This window comes from Mus musculus, chromosome 2 (genome assembly GCF_000001635.26).
Source record: "Mus musculus strain C57BL/6J chromosome 2, GRCm38.p6 C57BL/6J".
Taxonomy (NCBI): domain Eukaryota; kingdom Metazoa; phylum Chordata; class Mammalia; order Rodentia; family Muridae; genus Mus; species Mus musculus.
The window spans coordinates 147,025,658-147,049,540 of record NC_000068.7 but is presented as its reverse complement, the minus strand read 5'-3'; the positions used below and the strand labels follow the sequence as shown (position 1 = coordinate 147,049,540).

General features: G+C 36.7%; 1 protein-coding gene across 5 annotated transcripts in view; it reads right to left on the bottom strand.

Moving 5' to 3' along the window:
* Positions 1-23,883, bottom strand: part of Xrn2 (5'-3' exoribonuclease 2) — a 65,246-nt gene that overhangs the window by 28,460 nt on the left and 12,903 nt on the right. For 2 of the 5 annotated variants that reach the window (XM_011239519.3, NM_011917.3), the window contains exons 5-22: positions 23,102-23,160; positions 22,937-23,026; positions 22,162-22,234; positions 21,896-21,946; positions 21,291-21,448; positions 20,129-20,203; positions 19,913-20,046; positions 19,757-19,814; positions 19,565-19,672; positions 14,643-14,687; positions 12,746-12,877; positions 11,254-11,372; positions 8,590-8,725; positions 7,446-7,553; positions 7,278-7,367; positions 6,609-6,681; positions 1,823-1,906; positions 152-249 (exon numbers count right to left, since the gene is read on the bottom strand). In XM_011239519.3, coding sequence (XP_011237821.1) covers positions 152-249; positions 1,823-1,906; positions 6,609-6,681; positions 7,278-7,367; positions 7,446-7,553; positions 8,590-8,725; positions 11,254-11,372; positions 12,746-12,877; positions 14,643-14,687; positions 19,565-19,672; positions 19,757-19,814; positions 19,913-20,046; positions 20,129-20,203; positions 21,291-21,448; positions 21,896-21,946; positions 22,162-22,234; positions 22,937-23,026; positions 23,102-23,160 — 1,691 coding nt within the window. Of the gene's footprint in view, positions 1-151; positions 250-1,822; positions 1,907-6,608; positions 6,682-7,277; positions 7,368-7,445; positions 7,554-8,589; positions 8,726-11,253; positions 11,373-12,745; positions 12,878-14,642; positions 14,712-19,564; positions 19,673-19,756; positions 19,815-19,912; positions 20,047-20,128; positions 20,204-21,290; positions 21,449-21,895; positions 21,947-22,161; positions 22,235-22,936; positions 23,027-23,101; positions 23,161-23,883 lie in introns of those variants that run through there. The other 3 variants (NM_001356403.1, NM_001356402.1, XM_030250983.1) reach the window with 3 other exon arrangements.

Sequence of the window (23,883 nt, the reverse complement as noted above, 5' to 3'; positions counted from 1 at the left end):
GTTCTATACATGGACAGTGCTGCTAGCTGTACAATATCCTAAATATACTCAGTGTTACAACATTTTGTACTTGAAAAAGTTAAGGGTAAATTATAACACACACAACCTGTAACTCATGTATTCTTAGTTAGTGAACAAACTACTACCATACCTCTGTGGAACCCGTCTGATACAGCTCTAAAATGAAGTCGCGTAGTGGATGAAGTTTTCCCACAAACAAAACATCACCTCCAAGACTATTTCTCCTGTCTAAATAAAAAACATAAGAGCAGTCAAGCAAGCACATCTAATAAAACTTATAAAGCTGTAACAAAAGCAAGCATCTATACCCTAAGACTAATGCAGCACAACACTGAAGAAAAGCACTTTCTAAGTAACAAACTTAAATGCATGCTGTGCGGCTCTATGGAAGAAATACTATTCTGAAATGAGTTTCGACAATGAGTAAACCCAAGAAAGAGGCCATTGCTGAGACATACATGGACGCATTGCATGATAAAGGACAAGACTTTCTTAGTTATAAAGTAGCTGACTTCTTGCTTAAGACATAAACATTCTCTAAGGAAAACTAAAAATGAATCAATAGTTTCTTAAATTTGTTATATTTATACTTTATAAAATTTTCAAAACTGAGTTCAGCATGACAATTTGTGCGATCTAAATACTCTGCCATAATTATAAGATACTACTTTTTATGCAGATTAACATTTCAAGTTAGCCCTCTAGGAGTTAATGCTTGTCTTACTCAACTCTTTCAAGAAGAGTTAATCCTTTGAATGATAATTGGAAGAAAGCAGACGGAGAGAATGAGGAATGCCTTCCTAAGAGGCAGTAGTATGTGTGTGGATGTCATTAAGAATCAAAAAGTCAAAGGGGATTCTTTTTTTAATTAACTTAGGAATGTTTATTTCCTTTTTAGTTTCTTCAAGGACCAGTCATTGTTCTGCAATGTCTTGTTTAATCGCCAAGTTTATGGATGCTCTATGGTTTCTCTTATTGTTGATTTATAGTCTTATGACTGCAAGATCAAACAAAATACAAGTAATTATTTCTATCTCCCTTTATCTGTTAAGACTTGGTTTGTATCCTAATATATCATCTATTTTAAAGATAGTTCCATGGTCTGCTAAGAAATAAGTGTATTCTATAGTCTGAATGGGATGAATGTCCTCTGAATTATCTGCTCAGTACATTTGATCTAGAATGTGATTTAATTCAGTTTTTTTTTTTTTGGTCAGGATTGCTGGGGCTAATCTGTGGCCTTATCTCTAGCAGTACTCATTGGATCAAACTGGATGCACTTATGTTGAGGGTTTAGAATACGAGCATCCTCTTGATGATTGTTCTTTAATCAGTAAAAAGTGAGCACTTTCATGTTTCCACTAGTTTTGGCTTAAAATGTATATCATTAGATATGTTACCTGCTTGTTCCTAGAATACTTCAAGAGATATTCTTGAACTGTAACTTTTTTTGAGGGTCTCATCCTGTACCCCAAGCTGAACTTTAACTTTCAACAATCCTCTTGCATTAGCTCCCCTCAGTGCTGGAATAACAGGATTATGCCACCAAAGCCCAGATGAACTGTTAATCTTTAACAAATTTAGTAAATACTTTTGAATTTAAAATGATAATTATTTAGTACTCAATTTACAGGTAATAGGTTAAGAAGGAAAGTTACTGCCTATTATAAAAGGTAAATCAATAATTTATGCCTCCTATATGAGAAACTTTCCAAATGAAAAAAAAAGTCTACTTTTATACAGAAATGAAGTTTGTGCTGGACAGACTCCACATTGATCAAGTGGGCGCTGTGACTCTTACTCTCTTCTGGAGTGAGGTCTGGGTACACCTCTTCTAGAGCCGCTCGCAGCCTTCGCTCATCCACAAATGGCAATAGAGCAACACCTGGAGAAAACAACCATTTGACCATTACAATCACCTGATTTCAGTTCACTGTTTCAAATGAACATCTAGCAAATAGAACTGAACTCTGTCATGTATCCAAAACTCAAATGTAAATATTTTCATATGTGGTGGTAATGGCAAAAATGCCCCCATACTTTACACACTTGCAGTGCTATCACCTTACTAATGCCCTCAGGCCAACTATTAGCTCATCTTCCTTGAGCTTGAGCTTGTCCTTTGGCCTTCCCGATTCTTTGTAAAATGATGTAATTTACCTCACATACCCAGTTCTATTTCCAGACTACAGGAAAGGTCCCTTTAATTTCCAAGCTTCTACAATACTCTGTTTATAATTAATCTGATTAATTTGCATGCAAACATTCTTTAGAGCTTGGCCTAAATAACTTACTACTAGTTGGGAACAGAACAGACTGTTCCTGTCGGGGCTGGAAATGGCACCCGAGTGTGCTGAATTAAAGGCATTATTTCACTTGAGCCTACAGTTACCATTTTCAGAGACATTAATATAGTGTCTATCATAGTACTAAAAAAATGTTACTGGACCACATCTTTGTTATTCTGGAATTCAGAAAAAAATAGTATTTGGGGTAAATAAAACTTAAAAATAAGTAACAACAAATGTGAAATAGAACTAAACAATTCTAAAAAAAAAAAAAAAAAAAAAAAAAAACCACTACTACAAACTACTGTATTTGAAATTTTAAGAAATGAAAAGGTTTCCAAAGCAAACATTACTAACTTAGTTACTATTATTTTCTCAGTAAAGAAGCATTTGATTTTACTGCAATAAAAGAATCTAAGTTCTGGTATAAATTTTGCAGCGCCTAAAAGAAATGATCACCTGTAATCTAGACAAGGCTAATTCAATTATTAGCAAACACAGGGAAAGAAGTTGTTCAAATTTTGTTGAGTCATACACTTGAGAGAAATATACCAACAAATACCCAAATCATTATTTATCTTTTATTTTCTACCCATTTGACTTAGGATTTAAAGAAAGCTCTGTAGGGCTTTCCTATAACAAAACTTCCTACAATATTAATTCCAGAAGCTGAATCTAATCAGGAAACAGCTTGCAGTGCCTCTGACAGTAATAAAATCACCAAAGAGCAAATCACGTTCGTGGCCTGGAGCAGGAAGAAATGGTTACCAGCAATGTGCTGGAAGTAAGCAGAGGAAGAACAGAGCACTCCTCCTTGACCACTGAGCTCCATGCACTGCCCCATCTGATCCTCTCTTCATCCCAAAGCAGCCCAGGCACTGGGTACTGTGGTAACAGCCACTTCAAGAGAGCTCATCTAGAGTCTGACTCCCTAGGTTTAGATCTTGGTTTTGTCATCCTTAAACTTTGACAAAATTACCTAAGCTGTCTGTTCATATATAAAACATAAAGTAATCAAAACTATAACATGTAACAAATTGTATAAAATCCCAGTATTGCTATTAAATATATATTGTCAAAGTATACACAGTCAAAAATGTTTTTTGTTTTTTTTAAACAACTACATTTCTCTTCCTATCATTTTAAGGTATAATCAACCCAGGTAAACGCTTTACCAACTAATATATTAACATTGCTTCCACTAAGTTTTAAAGTTGTGTTTTAAACTATATTTCTTAATAGTACTAAATTTGACATTTTTGGACTATGGGTGGAGTATAAGTGAAAATATTAATGTAATTTGATGCATAAAATATAAAATAAAAAGTAAGAAACTGACGTTGAAGCCATCCTAGAACAAACTTTCTAAGAGACCCTGTGATGGTTAATCTTTACCATCGGCTTGACTGGCTTTGGGGCCTCCTGGGATATACGTATACGTAAGTGTTCCCACTGAGGATATACGCTGGGATATACGTATACGTGAGTGTTTCCACTGAGGATATACGCTGGGATATACGTATACGTAAGTGTTTCCACTGAGGATATACGCTGGGATATACGTATACGTAAGTGTTCCCACTGAGGATATACGCTGGGATATACGTATACGTGAGTGTTCCCACTGAGGAGGAAGAGTCCCCTTGAATGTGGGAAGATCTCTCTTACTGGCAAGAGTCCCCAATAACAAGAAGAGGAGCTGGCATTCATCTTCTGCTTTCTGACTTCAATGACAGTAACCAGATAGCTGGTTTCCCCTGGTTTCCCACACCCTCCCCTGGGCTAGGCTCAGTCCCTGGAGGCATGAGCCACAACACACCCTTCCTTTCTAAGGCTGCTTGTGTCAAGGATTTTGTCACAGTGCTAACTAATTAATACAGACCCAAAATATCCTAGAAAAGTCCTAGTAGGGGATTGGTCTGTTGCTGCTTGTATTCAAATGCTAAATTCTGTACCCCAAGATCTGGTTGCCCCCTTCACCAACAAGGAGAGCCTCCACAATGAGGAGATCCTCACAAATACCAGATTTTGTTGTACAAACGTGCCCTCAAGTCATCCCTGTCTGGTCAATAAAGATGTCTACAGCCTGAGCTAGGCAGAAGAGAAGGGGCAGGGCGTGGGCTCTCAGGCAGGGACACTAGGAAGGAGAGGAAGAAGGCACCATGAGTATGGTAGATTGTGAGCACATGACTATGAAAGGCCCGCCTGTTGGAGTAGGGGCAGCCCAGGTGAAACATGTTAAATAATATCTCAGGGATTTTGACGGGAAGTAGACAAAATGGCATAAATGGTTGACATCTGCCCAGCTCTAGTGTTAAGGCTTATATAACTCTAAGATATCATTAAAACAGTATGGTACTGGGATAAAACCAGACATAAAGACTAGATTAGTAGCTTTTTTCAATAGAAAAAAGCCTTTTTAACAGCTGGTTCATAGAAAAGTAGTTATCCACATATGAATGAATGAGACTGGGTCCTTATCTTATACCATATACAAATATTAAGTCAAAATAGGACTGAAAACTAAAATATAAAAGCTAAAATTATAAAAAGTTCTAGAAAATATGCAAAGGTTCACAATACTAGACTTGGCAAATGATTCCCTGGTTACACAAAGACAAGCAAAACAGATAAAGCAGAGCACCAAAGTGTAATCGTTTCTGACATTAATGGACACCAGAACAAGGGAAAAGAAAACCACAGAACTGAAGGAAATACACAAAAATCATCAACAAATGCTTAAAGGCTATAAATTTTAATGCAACAACTAAAACCCGACACAACCTAAAGGATTTGACTAGGATTTCTTTAAAGATGTAAGTACCCCAAAGGCACATGAAAACATGCCCACTATCATTACCAGTGGGGAAATGTAAATTAAAGCTACTGTGAGTTACCATTTCATAGTGGTTAGGGTAGCTCAAAAAACCAAAACAACTACAACAAAAAATCCAGGAGAAAAATATTAGCAAGGATATGAAGAAATTCAAACCACTGGGCATTATTTTATCTTCTTCCTAAAATTACTATATTGAGAAGATTTATTGTTATTGATATAAATACTATAATAACTATGATTACATAAATTGGCAATCTGTATGTTTATATATTTAAAAATTTACTTGTTTATTTGTAAACCTAAGCAAGCAATGAATTATGTACTTAATAAACACAAATAGATTTACTTATTAATTAACTTATTTTAATTAGCCCTCCATTTCCTCACTGCTTCTCTAATTAAATCATCCTCTACAAAGTTCCTTCAAAAGCCTTTGGAGACGCTAATCCATTTACATGTGACCAAAGCACATTTTAAATAGCCCCAATATATTGGATGCATTTTTTAGTATCATTATATTAAAGTAATAAGAAATTATCACTACTATTTAAACCAAAAGCTAACCCCCAATTACAGTACATTTTTTGTTGGTTTTGATTTTGCAGGGACCAGGGGTAGAGGGAGTGATGAGTTTTATGAGGTTTGGGGGGGGATCAAAGGCACTTGTGCATGCCAGGTAAATAATCTCCCACTGAGCTACTTCTTAGCCCTTCAATCTGTAAATTGATGATACGCCCCCTCTGCCTCACAATTCTGAGCTTAGTATCCAAAAAAAAGGATACAGCACAAGAAAGTGTCAGAGGAGAATTTGATGAGCAAGTGTTTTTTACTGTGTGTTATACTCAATGACCAACTTTTGTTGAGTAGTGATTAACATCTTAAAGTTAGTGTGAATTTTTAAATTGCTTTCCCACATAATCTATTCACATAAGGAATGTAAAGAACGGGCAAAACATAAAATGTCAACTGTTAAGTTTCTACTATATATTTTACAAGTTTCCATAACCCCAAACATGCATGACTGTGTTTCTTTCTTAGCAGTTTTGAAAGGTGGCAAGGGGTTACTGATTGAAGAAAAACTCACAAAGAACACTATTTTAACCTATTTCAGTAAGTTACCACTTACCATATTTTACTATTAGAATTACTATTGATCACTGATGATTATGATTGAATATTTATATCTACTTTTCACATGTAATTATGAAAGTATGGTTTCCAGAGTTTTTTTTATCCTGTAAGTCATGATTGATCAACTTCATTAAAAACTGTAAACAAACAAGGTGATGGTGGTGCACACCTTTAGTCCCAGAACTCAGAAGATAGAGGTAGGCAGATCTCTGAGTTTGAAGCCAGCCTGGTCCAAAGAACTAGTTCTAGGACAGCCAGGGGTACACAGAGAAACCCCCAATCCAAACAAACAAACAAACAAACAAAAAGGAATGATATCTAAATTTTACCTTGCCATGCATATTTCTTCCCATTCAAATCAATAGCAAAATCTTCAGGATAGAAGTCAATTATACTGGAATCCTGTTTCAGGAAGAAAGTAAAAGAATCAAAAACAAAAGCCACATACCTTGTCTCAAAAAACATGAAATAACTTTAAACAAAGAAAAGAGTTTTAGAACTGATAGTTATGGACTACATGCAGGCAGTGAAAGGTTTAGTTACTCAACATTTCCTACCTCCTGGCTGGGTCTCACTACGTAACCAGCACAAAAGAACAAGCTTAGAGTTAATTTTAGGTAAGTCAGATAGAATGTTTAAAGTTCTCATAGGGTTGAAAGAAATAAAAATCATTATGCAGGGTGTGATTAACTCACAACTTTAATTCTAGTACTGGGGAGTCAGAGGTTGATCTCTTTGAGTTCAAGGCCAGCCTTGAACAGGGGGAGTTCCAGGACTACATAGTAATTCCCTGTCTCAAAATAATAACATGTAGATTGAAAACAAATCAGTTTTATTTACTGGGTAGGAAACTCAGAGACAAAGAAAGTACAGAATACCACATTATGCAGTGAAAAGCAAAAAACACATTCTTTGCATATTTCAGCTTTTTAAAACTATGACATGCAAAGTCAACTTTGCCTAATGTTCCTAACACATTTGAAAACACTAAGACTTACAGGGTCACTCATGAGCTTCCGCCATGTTGGAGGTAGAAAGTTACCACTTGCAGCTGGGAAAACCCCCATTAGTTGTTCCAGTGGCTTAAACTGCAAGAGAGGGAAAGGTTAAAGACTCCCAATTATTATGAAATTCAAATTCCTACTTCTCATTGACTTGAAGCTTACCGGTTTTGTGCCCTTTTCAAATTCAGAGGACATGTCTGCAATACCTTCAAAGTCTGAGGCAAATGGTGCATAATGGAATGGATAATACCACTTCCAGGAAGCACAGCCCTAAAATCATTAATGACAATTAAAAGCAAAATACTCTTAATGATGAACATGGTTAAAAAAAAAAATTAGCTATGACTATCAGTCTATAATATCTTATTTGTAAAACATGATTTCTGGCATATACTCCACTCATTAATTTTTCTGAGTTCAAAATACTGTTTATAACTGTCTGCTTCATATCAGTGGTTCCTTTATTTAAAAAATATTGTAAACTTTCTTGAATAATCAGTAATTAATATCAAACTTTGTATTTACAAATACAAATTCACTAAGATATTTATCCTTAAAATATATTTGATGACATTTCTTTCCAATCTCAGAGCTTCTGTCATCGAATAAAACCAAACACGGTTTTCACCTGGTATTTACTGAACAGGTGGCAGTAGTAGTTGCGAACATCAACAGTAGCTGAGAATCAAACAACCAAAATGTACTATTATACTTCCATGTGGCAACTTTCTCTTGACTATAAATACACTAAAATCAAAACAAAAGCAAGTTGTGCTCATGGAAAAAGAGAAGCCTTTTTAGTGTGCTGTAAAACAAGAAGGAAGATCTTTCCACCACTACTCAGTGCACTGGACACACTGACCCAATTCATCTCATGTAAAATCACAGTAACATAAGAGAATTGTTACAATCAAATTCCTTTCAAATTTTTATTGGTACGCAACATACTGCATCTTTTCTTTAGTTTCTTAGTGACTTTCAAATGCCCAATTGGCTTTAAACTCTTTAAAAAAACAAACACACAAACCAAAACCCACTTAAACTTTAATAATATTAATGACCAACTCAAACATTGTAATCCTTAAAATCCTTTAACACAACAGAACCAAGTTTTATTGATAGACTAATTCTTAAGGAACTTCCAAGTCTTTACAAATATTATTCATGGTAATAATTTTTAGTAGTAAGTTTAAAACTACAAGTGTAGGCTTTATCTAAGGATATTCAATATTAGGTACAATTATAGAAATTACTTGTTTTCTAAAATGATTAGCCAAAAACTTAGGAGGAAAACTTCTTTTGATACCTGGTAATAATAGCGAAGAACCCAGCACAGTCCTTCAACGTAGGACTGAACAACCTTACGTCGGAATTTCTCATCAGCTGCATCTACATCAAATTTGTTCTTGTAGTATCGTTGCTTCCAACCAGCTTCCCATAACCTAAACCAGGTAAAGTAACATTATATTTAATTAATACATCTCTGACTAAAGATTGTCTACTGATTCCCAAACTGAATCAATTCATGTTTAATATCTAAGGGATATTGAAGAAGCTGAACAAAAAAGCTAACAGATTCATTAGCTTTCTAACCACTCCATTTTCAGCATTATCAACTTAAACATCAGAAACCCAAATACTGACTCTAATAAGTACATTAAGAAAATACATTTTAAAAAAAGAGGATAATCATTCATTGAGCAAATACATGATACTTGTCTGTGCCAATTTTAATACTGCTTTCCATATTTGCTTTAATTGTGCAATAACTCTAAAACTATGTTCTAAGATTAAAGTATTGAATATATTTTGTATTTCAAAGTCCTTATTAATATATTAAAGGTATGAGTTAAGTCATTTTTAAAGTGGTAGTTATTTTAAATGTTAATAAGGCATAAAATAATCTATGGAGTGGGCAAAGATTGTGTACATAATTTTTCTCTCTATCCTTGTTTGTCTTATTCCTCTTTCAAATAAGAGTTCTGAAGTTTTACTAGGAGACATTCATTTCTGCATTGTCTCTCTTCTTATCTCCTCACTTATATCCTGGTATAACCTATAAGCAGTCACTTATCGTTAACAATGAAAATACACAATCACCTTTTATGTTTATGTACCTAAGTGTATGACTAAGAACCACATGCATGTCTCATGCCCACAGGCACTGAATCTCCTGGAACTGGGGTTACAGACTGGCTGCTAGCTGCAGTGGAACTACTGGGATTCAAACCCAGGTCCTCTTCCGGAGCAGCTTATGCTCTCAACCTCTCATCTCTCTCTCCAGCCCATAGATTGTTACCCAATGGATTTTGTTTTATATTTTTATTTTCTAAAAGATTTAGACACTTTATCCAAAGAACAAGAAAAAACTAAAGAACACTTTTTGGAAATCAAAACTGGCCAAGAGCATTGAGTCATTCTCCATTAAGGACTTTTGCCCAAGTCTTAAACTTTAACAAAGTAACAGTAGAGAAGACACTATCCTCCTCAAACCACCTACCAACACCAAAAGGAGTCACAGAACTAAAAGATATGGCCTATACTCTAACTCTACTGTTTTACATAAAAATATACATGAAACAGTCATTTCTTAATAGAAAAACAGTTCTACCTTAATTATCCCAAGCACCAGTATTAAGCCATAAATTACTGAATAAATCAAGTTACCTATTAAACCAGTGTTTGTCATGATGGCTACACGATAAACAAAATACAATCTAGTTAATCACATGCCTTTAATCCCAGAATTCAGAAGCAGAAGAAGCAGGCAGATCTCTGGCAGTTCAAGACCAACCTGGCCTACAAAGCAAGTTCCATGCAAACCAAAGTTAGACAGTAAGATCTTGCCTTTAAAAAGAGGGAAGGGCCACTGAGAGGCAGCTCAGAGTTTAAGGGTACTGGCTGCTCTTCCAGAAGACCCAGATTCATATCCCAGCACCCAACAATCACCTGTAACTCCAATTTCAGGGGACCTGACAACCCTTTCTGGCCTCTCCAGGTACCAGGCACACATGTGATACACATACATACATCCAGGCTAAAACACATTAAGGAAAAAAAAAATGAAGAAAATTTAAATTTTTTAGGATGAAAACCGAAGTGACAGAGATGGTAAAACTATAGAAAGATTAAATAAATGTTTATCTCATGGTTACTCACTAATCGGATATTAAAGGATATTAGAAAAGCCACATATGACCTATACATGAAGTTTTTAATCATAAATTAAAACCCCACATTTTATCTCCTGTACAAGAAGTATGCCTTGATGAACTTTGAAACACACTATTTCCCTAAATTCGTAGTGAGCTACAATTTTTAAAATTGTGTTCTTTTGTACAGAAAGCTCAGGGTAATCTGGACCTAGGTGTAAGAGAGGCTAATAATCTTTTAAAGTAATAATTCTAAGTCCAGTTTCTAAACAAATTACAGAATCAACGTTTCCCACTACAAAATTTAAATATGCAGTTAAAGGAAACTCCTCTGCCATGCAACAAAATTGCACATGTGCAATTGCGTAGTTCTTTTTAAAAAATACATATTTATCTCTTAAAATGATTTCTGCACATTTCATTTTTAAGGAGGAACCATTTCAAGGCAAGGCAAACTATATTACTGTCCAAATGTATCTGAACTTTCTAGGTTAATCTCTAAACAGTAACATTCAGATCATATCATCAGAGCTAAACATTCGTGCCTCATTAATCTGGTGCTTGGTCTCTGAGGGAAGTGGCTTGGAGGACAGAGAGCTTGCCTGCATACTAATCTAGATACTTGGGTTTAACAGCAATAGCTTACACATCTCCCTGGAATTAGTGACTATTCTAACTCTCCACATTAATTACTGCTGGATAAAAAGATCATAGGCAAGAATCTGAAGGCATTGCCACTGTAAGCTAAACAGCATTAATTAGACCACATCTCTTTCAGCAATCCGCTAACCAAGTGCTACCCCAAAAAAAGGCTTTACCTGACGTTATCCTCTGGCTCTGGCTCACTGTCACTGTCTTCTGCTTTTCTCTTAATTCCTCCTAGTGGAGATGGGGAGCCATCAGATGCAAAACTTGTATTAGGAGATATTGAAGGACTCTGTAGACAATTATGATATTACAGAAAGATTTCATTATTCATTTTATGTAAGAAGGCATAATCAAACACCTACCACTTACCAAGTTTCACGGTAACAGCTTTTAAAGCTATTGAACAGAGCAAACACATCTAGAAAGAACAGACTGGTCTTGTCCCACATCAGTCCTCTTCCCAAGAAAATTAACAACCAAAGAATTAGGATAAAACTTGTAGCAAAAGAAACATAGCTTAACAGACATAAAAAAGTTATTCAACTTAAATCTTATTTTCCTTTAGTAGTTTTCTGGTACCATGAATTTATAACCATTCTCTACTATCAAACAGTAAAGTTCTAAAAAGAAAACAAAAACAAAACAAAACAAAAAAAAAAACCCAAAACCTCTGAAGGAAAAAAAATGATCAATATGGTATATGTTACCTATAATAAATGACAATCGCACACACACAAAGCTCATGAGAATACAATCAAATATGAAGTGGTCAGCCATACTCAACTACCCAGGAAAGAAGCAATTTAATGAGATTCCATCTGAAAACTGCTAAATCATTTTACATGTATTTTTTAATACAGCATATAAAATAGAAAAGTGGAAATTTTTATTAATATTGTAAAACTTGGATAATACTTTAGGTTATTAGTTTTCCCTTGTACCAAATTCGAAGATCACAATAGGATCATAAATATTTTAGTACTTAATTTTTAAAAAATTTTAAAAATTTCCAATTATAGTTACCATATATGACCAAAACTGTCATAACAGAAAATATTTTCATAGTTGTTTTCTTTCTGTTAATCACAGCAGATTAGTTATTTCATGTAAATTGAACTACTTTAAAATTGAGAGCTCACAAGGCTTTAATGATATCAGAACAAAAACCTTAGCATGAAGATAGTCCATACTACATACCAAGAAAAGTTCAGCTATACTTCACATAGAACTTAAAAGCACTTTCAAATATGCATACCAGTTTTGATCAGAAGAATGTATACCCAAGCCTTATGTATCTATTTGGGTGACCTTTGTATCAACTGTCTAAGTCACTGTCCTCTCTAGTCTCAGCCTTGAAACAGTTGGGTGTCCCAGTCATATCTCTAGCACCATCCACTACTCAGTGCTTCAGGACAGAGAAGAACAGCTATAGGCCATTTGTATTATAGGAACCCCACAGCCACTTAGCTATCTGCTTAAACTACCTTGTAATGTACTGACTAACCCATATACTTTTTTTTTTCCACTTCATTTAGTGATTTTCGTCTTGAAAAAGATAGATTTAATGAAGTAAAAAGATGTTGGGAAAAACCTGTAAAACAAAACCTGAGGAGGATACAATGTTCATCACCCAACGTCACACAGAAGTAGTAAGCCACTTACAGAGTTTCTCTGCATCCTCATTTCATAGGCTGCTTGTCTTGGATTACTGGCTACTTGACAACCTGGTGAATTTCTTGAACCCAAGGCATGAGGTGTTAATATTCCACTAGGAGTAAAAGCTGGTTGATCTCTCTAACGTAAATAGAAGGAAAATTAAATTATAACACAGTGACAGGAAGCAAAGAAAACAATGGAATAGTCCTTATTTTACTGCGTTCTTTACTACTAGTTGAAAATCACATGGATGTTCATTAACATCACATGATTACTTACATCTTCTAAGCAACAGTCTGTAATACTTAATAACTCTGCCCTAAAGTACACATAATAATACGCTTGTGTAGTTTTATGTCAACGTGACACACAAGCTAGCATCATCTGAAAAGAGAGAATCTCAATTAAGAGCTCCTACAGAGGACCCAGCTGTAGACAAGCCTGTAAGGCATTTTCTAATTAGTGATTGATAGTGGAGGGCCCTGTACATTGTGGGTGGTGCTATCCCTGGGCTGGTGGTCTTGGGTTCTGGAGAAAAGAAAGCTGTGCAAGCCAGGAAGACAGGCCAGTAAGCAGCACCCCTCCATGGCCTCTGCATCAGCTCCACCTCCAAGTTCCTGCCCTCACTGTTTGTGATGATGATGTTATATGGAACTGTGAGGGAAATAAACCTTTTCCTCCCTGAATTGTTTGTGGTCACGGTGTTTCATCACAGTAATAGTAACTCTAACTCTGACAGTCCTCTTGAAGCCAAATGCAATGGTAAGCATCCCAACACTTCTCCCTTTCAGTTTCCAGATACCGCTCAGTTCTTATAAAACATAATAAAGGTAACAAGTTTCAAACTCCATCTGGTTAAGGGAGGGTGGGGGAAGAAAGAAGGAAGTGACTATAAAGTATTATGCAACTAAGTATAGAATCAATATCACAGACAGAGAAACAGCAGCAAAGTAAGAGAAAGAACTGATCAACACTAGGAGCAAAGCCAACAAGGGAGTCTCTGTGTGAGACTGGAGAGAATAGCAAAGGCATAATGCACGTGGATGTACAAATGAAGGAAACACACACATAGGTGAATTTGGAAGACAGCAGGAGATAAGCTGGACAGTTAGACCAAAACCAAAGTAGAATTGAATTCTGGAGGGATTGAGGAGTCTTAAGAGATTTCAGAGGTGAGAAATGAAGCTTAGGTCACATTCTAGAGAATTAATTTGACAAAGGTGAAAGAGAAAGTGAGTGTAGTAACTTCCAAGAGACAAAGAGCCAACTGTTCTTATTACAAAAACTACCTAATATTTACAAATAATTCTAACAGCAGAGTGTCACTTGCTGCCTACTTTCTATTAGGTAGAATCCTGACTCCAAAGCGTAGGAAGGACTTCTTTTAAAATGAACCATATTTTTTAAAGAAAATGATGACACATACTAGTAGTCTTTGTACTTCAGAGACCGAGGCAGGAGGATTGAGAACTCAAGATCAGCTTGGGCTAGATAGACAGATACACATACTTCCTATCAAAACACACACACACACACAGGAGGGGAGAGGGGCGCACACAGAGACAGAAAAACAGAGAGACAGAGATACCAATATTCTTTTCTCTCTCTTTTTTTTTTTGGATTTTTCAAGACAGGGTTTCTCTGTATAGCCCTGGCTGTCCTAGAACTCACTCTGTAGACCAAGCTAGCCTCAAACTCAGAAATCTGCCTGCCACTGACTCCTGAGTGCTGCGATTAAAGGCGTGCGCCACCACTGCCAGGATACCAGTATTCTTTTGCCAGCTCCATGACAGCTACTTGGATACAGATTTCTTGACTGAACAAGGAATAGTTACTGCACAATAACATCCTTCAAAAAAGTTAAGCTATGGCTAATCTCATATGATTAAAATTAAAAACTCACCTTCATCCTCTTTCTTTTTTCTTTCTGTCGTCTTCTAAAACTGTCCTAAAAGTATAAAATCCACATATTCTGTCAAATAATTACACAAAAATATCAGAGTTAAACATTAGCAGGAGTGATTCAAAAGACCGTTTATCTGGGTATATGACAATACTGAGCATCACACATATCACACATACACACACTATATATATAGATCCCTGTTTATGAGAACTCTAGATGAGCAGAAAACTGAATTCATATACAAGTAAACTATTCTTAAAGTTTTAGGATCTTAAAAATACATGTTTAGGAAAATATAAGAGCTATGACAAAGATCTTAGGTTTATCTTGTATGCAATATGGAGAAAATACAAGTTAAGAAAACAATGAATCCTAAGTTGCTAAATATAACTGCCATTTAAAACCTCTACAGTGGTGGTGCACGCCTTTAATCCCAGCACTTGGGAGGCAGAGGCAGGCGGATTTCTGAGTTCGAGGCCAGCCTTGTCTACAGAGTGAGTTCCAGGACAGCCAAGGCTACACAGACAAACCCTGTCCAAAAAAAAAATTCTACAAGACAATTGAATAAATACACTCTGCTGCATTACTAAAGGCTAATCAATCACTCCTAATTCCAGCAGGAATGGCAAGCAAGCAAGAAGTGGAATTCCACAAAGACTAACCCCTTTCGTCTAAAGCTATCAATAGAAAAAAGGGAATTCTGATCTATTGTTGATTCTAGGCCAAGTTAATATACAGGGTAGGGTTCTTTTTCTCTCTTCTAAAAGAACAGCCATGATTTCGATTCTCTGAAACTGGGCTGATATTGCTCCCAATTAACAATGGCCTATTCCACAGGTTTACAAACCCATACTCAGCAAAGTGAAACAATAGTAAAATGCTCGTGGCTGCTGCTGTGGCCTAAAACAGAAAAAAGCCAGCAGGTACAAGTACTGGAGGCTACCCCAGGCAGATGTACTTGTGTCTCTTCTAAGTGTATCCTGTCAAGTGCAATACAAAACTTTAATGAGACCTGAAATTGGTGTTTTCCGCCACAAGGTGGGTTTTGTTGTGGTTGGTTTTTAAGATAGCTTCCTTGTGTAGCCCAAGCTGTCCTGGAACCCAGATATCTACTTGCCTCTGCTGGGATTATAGGTGTGCACCACCACACTCAGCTCAGGAGAGGGCTTTTAACAAAATATACTCCAGTATGAGTACATGAAACCTTCAGATTACCAGTGTGGAAACTGGTAATTTCTTCCTCTTTTATTTCTGTGGTTCTGGAAATCCAACCCAGAGAGAACAGTGTGCGTGAGTGTTTGTGTGCGCGCTCCAGGCAGGTCAGAGAACAAGTTCTAGGAGTCTGTTCTGTCCTACCACATGAGGTCCAGAAATATGAAGGGCATGAGGCTTGGCAGCAAGTGCCTCTAACCACTGAGCTATCTAGCTGGCTCCCTCACTAACTGCTCTAATCAAGCTTTTCTCCTCCCTCTCTTCAAAGTTTCTAAGCCAGCTGTAGACTGTGATATCTTAGTCTTTTTCAGAACTTCCTTGAATCACACACAGTCGTTTACCTGGCTTTCCTCTAGTCTCACTTCCCGCCTTTGCTCAATGTTATTGTTCCCTGGGGCTCAGTACTAACACCTCTTTTCACTTCTCTCTTCCCATGGAAATGAGCACCTGCTGTCTTGGCTTTAAACACTATCCATATGCTAACCAGAATCTCTTCCCTTTCAAAATCTCCTTCTGGGTACTCAGAACTAAACAAGTCCAAAACAGAATTCTCATCTCCACTTCTAAGCCATTCCTGCATCCAAATGTTAGAGGAGCTGCTGCTCCAATTTTTTTTTAAATCTTTAATAGTATTCTTTTATTTTCCATATTTTTTATTGGGTATTTATTTCAATTACATTTCCAATGCTATCCCAAAAGTCCCCCACACACTCCCCCACCCACTCCCCTACCCACCCACTACCACTTCTTGGCCCTGGCGTTCCCCTGTACTGAGGCATATAAAGTTTGCACGACCAATGAGCCTCTCTTTCCACTGATGGCCAACTAGGCCATCTTCTGATTCATATGCAGCTAGAGACACGAGCTGGGGGGGGGGGGTACTGGTTAGTTCATATTGTTGTTCCACCTATAGGATTGCAGATCCCTTCAGCTCCTAGAGTACTTTCCCTAGCTCCTCCATTGGGGGCCCTGTGATCCATCCAATAGCTGACTGTGAGCATCCACTTCTGTGTTTGCCAGGCCCCGGCATAGTCTCACAAGAGACCGCCATATCTGGGTCCTTTTAGCAAAATCTTGCTAGTGTATGCAATGATGTCAGCGTTTGGAAGCTGATTATGGGATGGATCCCTGGATATGGCAGTTTCTAGATGGTCCATCTTTCCTGTGGTCATTCTTGACACCTCATTTCTCTCTTACAACCTACATTTTGGCCCACTGGCCAGCCCCATTGGCACTGGTTTCAAAACAAGTGCTTGCCTCATCTGATGAAATACGCTCTCCATAGCAAGGTAGGAGAAAAATCAGATCGGATCAGTTTTCTATCTAGAACCTCCCTTTGATATATAACAAAGCTAAGTATTTAAAATAGCCTACAGGGGTACCTAGATATGGTCCTCTATCACTTTTTAGAACTTCACACCTCTCCTGCTGCCACATACTGCTTGCCCCTTGCTGTTCAGTGTACATACAAGGCAGCACTTGTCCAGAGCTAGTCTCTGGGCTGTAAGTGCTTTCTTTAAACATCTGCGTGTCATACACCCTCACACTATTCGTGTCTTCACTCATCTCTTGGTAAGGCCCCTTGCTGTGTTTTTTAGAACTACAATATTGCCATTACCAGTTTGCCAGATACTATCTCAACTAGTTTTTATCTTAATGGCACTTAAAAGCCCACCACATTATAGGCTGAGCTGGCTACTATGTTTGTTGTCGATCTTCCCCTAAAGAATGAGGGCTCTCAGAGGGCAGAATTTTTGTCTAGTTTTTGTCTGCTGCCTTATCACTGGCAATTGAAACACTGGCACATAGCTAGGCTGCTCATAGTAAAGATTGTCAAAGCTCATGAACTGCATAGCACAATTTAGGTTTAACTGTTCAATTTTCATAAGTACCTACACATCCTTTTCTGAAGCCTTCCTTCCATTCTGCTGCCCAATGAATATATGGCTCTAAAGGCTGGTGTTCACACATAAACAAAACAACACACTGCTGGTATGAACAGTATTGGCCTTTTTTATGTGCTATGAAAACCTTCATGACCAAAAGCCACAAACATATTTTCTAGAAGTTTCATACTGAAATTCTGATGTTTCTTCTGTTGTGCAGCCTTGAGAAAAGACAATATGACTAACTTCAAGGACAGAAAAGCTTAAAATACATTCTCAGCTAGGTCAGCAAGAAATCACACTACATCTAAAACACTAAACTTAATGCTAATTTAATGCTAAGTTAGCACTATCATTTAATGGTACAACATTTGCTGTAGCACACATAAAGACTGCTTTTCCATGGGATTTTTATACCAAGTTATAGCATAGTATATGTTATTTTTTGTTAAGTATCAACAGTAATAAAGTGAAAGATATAGTGCTGAAGATATAGTCAAACACTCCCCCACCCCCACACACACACCCACACACACTCCACACACACACCCTCATACACACCCCAAACAACCAACTCCAAAACAGTTGTTCCAGTAGATACTAGAAAACTTGATTAAATACTGAAGACAATTGGAAAAGATGCTTACTTAGTCAACTCATCGGTCCAAAGTCCTAAAACTAAGAGAGCATAATTGTGGTCCACAAAGTTGAAAAACACAGAAATAATATAATTATTACTTGCTCTTTGTTCAATATAGCCATTTGTCTTTTTTATTAAAAAAAATCAGCTTACAAAAGTTTCTCTTTCCATTTAAGAAGCTACTATCAGCTCATTGCCCCCATTCTGGTCTTCTCTGCTACCCCTACAATCAATCTTCAATCACTCTGCCTCTAGGTTGCTGCCCTTCCTTCCGGCCTATCAGCTTCCTGAGGTTTTGCACCTCTGCTCAAGCACTAGGTGGGTAGCATGACTACATCACTCTAAACTATAGCTTCTTTTCTATTTAGGGATTTCCTTCTGCCTCTCTTTAGCTGACTGATTCCTTATTCTTACTAATGGTCAATGTTCCCAGGGTTCTTGTAGAGGCACTTTCATTCCACACAAGCCCACAGAATCTCACATTCCACCTCATGGCTTCAAGTACTTCCTTCCATCGACCAAAGTTCTAAAACTGTTTTCAAGATTTGCCCCATGTAGGACATCCTGCAGTCCCCTCATACTCATCTCTAAAACGAACACTTTGTATCTGTCCCTCACCCCAATTTCCTATACACATGAATGGAATCAACAAACTCTGAATTGCCCAAAATAGAAACTTGGACTTCTCCACAAGCACTTGTGGATCCTCCATAAGCAATTTCCAAGTGCTTTGTTACTTTAGTTTCTTCCTTTATGTTTTCACTTACCTAAGAGCTATCACTCTCCACAGAGCCTCCATTTTTCTGCCAATTCAGCCCTAGCTTATGGCATCCAACTCAGACCCTACACCTGGACTTCTAAAATACAAACTCCTAAGACTTAACCCTGAGTATAAATAGTTCTTATAAAAACATGATAGCTTGCCAACTTAGGCTTCAAGTTTTTGGATTTATACCCTAAATAAGATTAGGAAAAGAAAACCTGCAACACAACTCAAATAATGTACAATACACAGTTCCACCCAGCAAACATCACAGTCTTTATAGAATAATCAAGTACAAAGCTTGACAGTACATCAGTGACAACATACTACAGTGTTATTACAACACTCTCAGACGGGTAAAAAGTACATCACAGCCTACGAAAGACAGGAGCAATTTCAGCTACTACAATGTATTTACCTCATCATCTTTTCTCTTTTTAAAAATGCTATCCTCAACTTCACCAACTGCTAACATGATCATCTGTACTCTTTGCAGATTGACATAACCACTTTCTGTAAGGTAACCCTGTAAGTGATAAAATACATGTAAAATGATCTTCTTAGAAAAACCAAATACTTATGTTTTTAAATTATTCAAGAATAAACTTACCCCAGTTTTGTGTACCACGTTTTTGTATATGTTAACCAAACGATCAATTGCACCTTCCCTGCCACCAGGAGACAAATATTATTCATTAAAACCAATGGGCTCTGTAAAGTCAAGAAGGCTGAGACAACCACTGGCACAGCACACAGATTCACATACCTAATCTCTAGTGATGGCAAGTGAGGAAGGAAATCATTCCCCACAAAGAAGCACATGAACACCCAGTCATCAATGCTCCTCTCCACATCAAATGGGAATGGTAAGCTGGCCATGGTGAGTTCTCTTTCCAGATACTACAAGAAAAGAAGGCTAACGTCAAAGCAATGGAAAGAACATGTTTTATGAAAGCCAGTTCTAATAACCATCAAAACATACCTCTCGAAGGACATTCAGCCGAAGGAAGATAAACTCCCCTTCTGCACAAGGAAGACTATCTGCAAGTTCATCATGCTGTAAGAAAGACAGTGGAGACTGTGTCCAGTCTAATCCTGTAGTTTTCCAGCCATGCAAGTCTTAAAGAGTTTTTCTAATTTAAGACCCATTTAATACTTAAGTACTAAAAATTTAAAAGTTCACCAAACCATTTTAAAATAATCACATCTACATCAGAAGTGAGCAATTATTTGGTATGAAGGGCCAGCAGTGAATATGTTGTTTGGAAAAACACATACAGATGAATATTCTTTCATGTTCTAGAATACTTTTAAACACCTTTTAGAAAATATAAAAGGAGCTGGAGAGATGGCACAATGGTTAAGAGCAGTTGATGTTCTTTCAATGAAACCAAATTCAGTTTCCAGCACCCACATCAAGAAGCTCAAAACATGTGTCTCTGTCTCCTCTCTGTCTCTCTCTCTCTCACACACAAACACTTAAATTAAAACCTTTTCAAAAAAAATAAAAAACCTTCTAACTCATAGGTTACCATGGAAGGCCTCACCTCTGTCTCTCCAATATCAGTATTCTGATGTGTATTCCTGCTGACCCTTGTGTGAGTGTTTACTCAGATCCATGTATACTTCACTTTTTCTGCTGTCTGTCCAAAATCACATAGTATACTATACTTAACTGTTTCTTCAGTTTCCCCAAGCACCAAATTTTTAAAGTAGAAATACATGTAGAAGGGACTTCAACCAAGTAAGCCCACGAAAACAGAAAACAGTGAAGTATCACGATGTTTAATACATCTGTATTTCCTTCAAAGGAAATAGTAATCATTCCAAATATCTTCCATAAACAATTCACATTCAATAGACATTGTTATCTATGGGAACTTATCATCATGGAGACATAAATTACATTAGAAAAATGTAATGTAGAAGGGATTGAGTGTGTATAAGCTTGTGAATACAGGCTTACTTCACATTATTTCAAAAGCGACATTTCTGTGAAATATCTTTATGAGGTAGTTTGAATAAACCTGGTGGTTAATGGCACATTTTAAAATGGTTGAAATGGTATACTTTGTGACAGTGTGCATATTTTCCCATGATAACAGATTTTTCAAATAGGGTAATGTCTATCTTAAAGCTCTTACCTTTCCCTTCTTTTCTCTTGGCAAACCTTCACAATCCTTGACCTCGTGTCCAAACTGATTACAAAGAGCACATGGTTTAGGTTTATTTGGTTTGAATTCTTCTCTGATTATGGTGAAGTTAGGTTCATGTGTAGCAAGACCAAGCATAATTAGATCAGCTATCAATAAGAAAGCAACAAATGAATGGTACTTTGGATGTATCCTGTACCATAATCAAAGTACTACTAAACAATGATACAAAAAAAAGTCCCACTGAACACAGAACACAGCAGCAAAATCAAAAAGCCATCTAGTAGTAGTTTTCAGTCTATAAAGTCATTCAGAGACATGGACCTACAATAATAAACCACTAGGGATTATGTGGGAAACTGTCCACTGTAAACTCAATGACAAGACATCTAAAGCTTAAAAAAATAAATAAAATAAACAAAATTCATCACAGGTTAACCAACCACAGTCTAACAACGAATCAACAGTCATTCCTTCTAAACTTAAGTAAGACATCTGAGAATTAGTCAACCAACCCTGAAATACCCACCACACAACAACCTACTAACATACTCTGGTTTAAACCAAGAACAATCAATTCTCAAGAAGAAACTTACCATCAGCTCCACACAAACAATGATGAGTATTTGGGTCATGGTTAGGCTGGGCTAAAAAAAGAAACATGTATTTATAGAAACATACAACAAACAACAGAAGAACCACAACTTGCCAAGTATTTTCTAGCTAATGCCTTTTTGTTTGTTTTCAGTCAGTGCTGGGATAAAAACCCAAGGTCCTGCATGTACTAGGTAAGTCTTCTATGATTAAGCTACACCCCTGACCTGGGTTATATTCATTATAATCAAATTCTTTTGAATTTTACCTCTTTGTCTTCTAATGTAATCCATGATTTTGTGTTCTCCTTCACCAGGTGCACTAGCATCAGATAATATAACCTATTAAAAAAGGTTTCATATGTTTAGTTCACCTCCCTAGTTTCTATCAGAACAAAGAGGAAAAAACAATTTCCTCAGTGTGTATTAGTAGATGGAACAATCACTAATGAAGGTATGTGCTGAACACTAAGGCCACAGCACTACTGACTAACCTACCACAAAGGATGCAAAACAATAGAGTGACTACTCACCCTTTCACAAGGTCTAACTACTCACTACCAAGGATACAGCAGCAAACCATCAATGAAAGAGTTATTAAGTCCAATTATCAAGTCTAATTAAAGAGAAACACTCCTTAAGCTACAACAACTAAAAAGTTCACTCAAGTTTTACTTAAGTCTTCATGAGAAATATCCATTTGTAAATACAGTCCCACAACTTTTATTTTGCTACATTTTGATATCTAATGACAAATGTACTTTCTAGTTAAAAACTACATTCTTATCTGTATTTTTAAAAATTATGAATCCCATTTTACAGCTTCACAGTGAAGAGAATAAAACTGGCATTAAGAGAAAATTCAGCTATATAAAACCTGACCATGCAAGGCAACCCATTTCCAATAACCTTGAAAGCTTCTCTTTTCTCTGATAGTCAACTAGCATTTTATCGGGGGAAAGGAATAAATAATATCAGTCATATCAAAGTACAGCCTCAAAGGATCACTCTAATCTTTCTGAAGTACCAAACTGTGAAACTTACTGTCAAATTTTTCCACCCAGGGTCATTATTTAAACGATCAGCTATGTAATAGCGAAGGCATTTAGCAAGATTGTCCATGAACTCAGTTCCCTAGAATGATAGAAAGAAAAAATTAACCTATAATTTAGGAGTTAGCTGTAGCTAGCAAAGCCTGAGACTACTTACTGGGGTAATACAGTTGCTGTCAAATCTTTCTTTTATTTCTTCTGGAGGAAGAAAGCCACCTAGACGAAAGAGGCAATGTTTTGTTTTCCCCATAAAAACTGAAGTACATTAATCAATATTAAGGTAGAAGAGTAACAAAAAAATTTAAATATGAAAGATGTTATAATCTTAAGAAAAAGATGATCCACTCTCTAAGAAGAAAGCAGCATTTCTCCCCGTCAATTTAAACTAAGCTTTAACTTAGTGGTTCTCAACCTTCTTTGGTGCAACCCTTTAATAGTTCATGATGTACTGACCCCACCATAACTTTATAACTGTAATTTTGCTAGTTATGAATCATAATGGAAATATCTGATATGCAGAGTATATGATATACAGACCCCTGTGAAAGGGTCTTCCCACTGCCCAAAGGGGTCGCAAACCACAGACTGAGAACCACTGCTTTAACAAGACTGTCAAAAAATACAAAGCACACAAAAGATACTACAACACAAAACATAAAAATCATGAGGTTCTTCTTTTGTAAGAGAACATAAGCATTGAATAATGGTTTTAATTTTGACAATAGTTCTCAATAAATCATTAAAATATTCTATCATAAACAAGCTGCAAGAGTCTTAACTACAGCAGAGTAGTGGTGGTGTATGCATTTAATCTCAGCACTCAGGAGGCAGAGGCAGAGGCAGAGGCAGACAGATCTCTGACTTCAAGGCCAGTCTGAACTACACAGTAAGATCAGGGGCAGCCAGGGCTACAGAGAAACCCTGTGTTGGGGAGGAGGC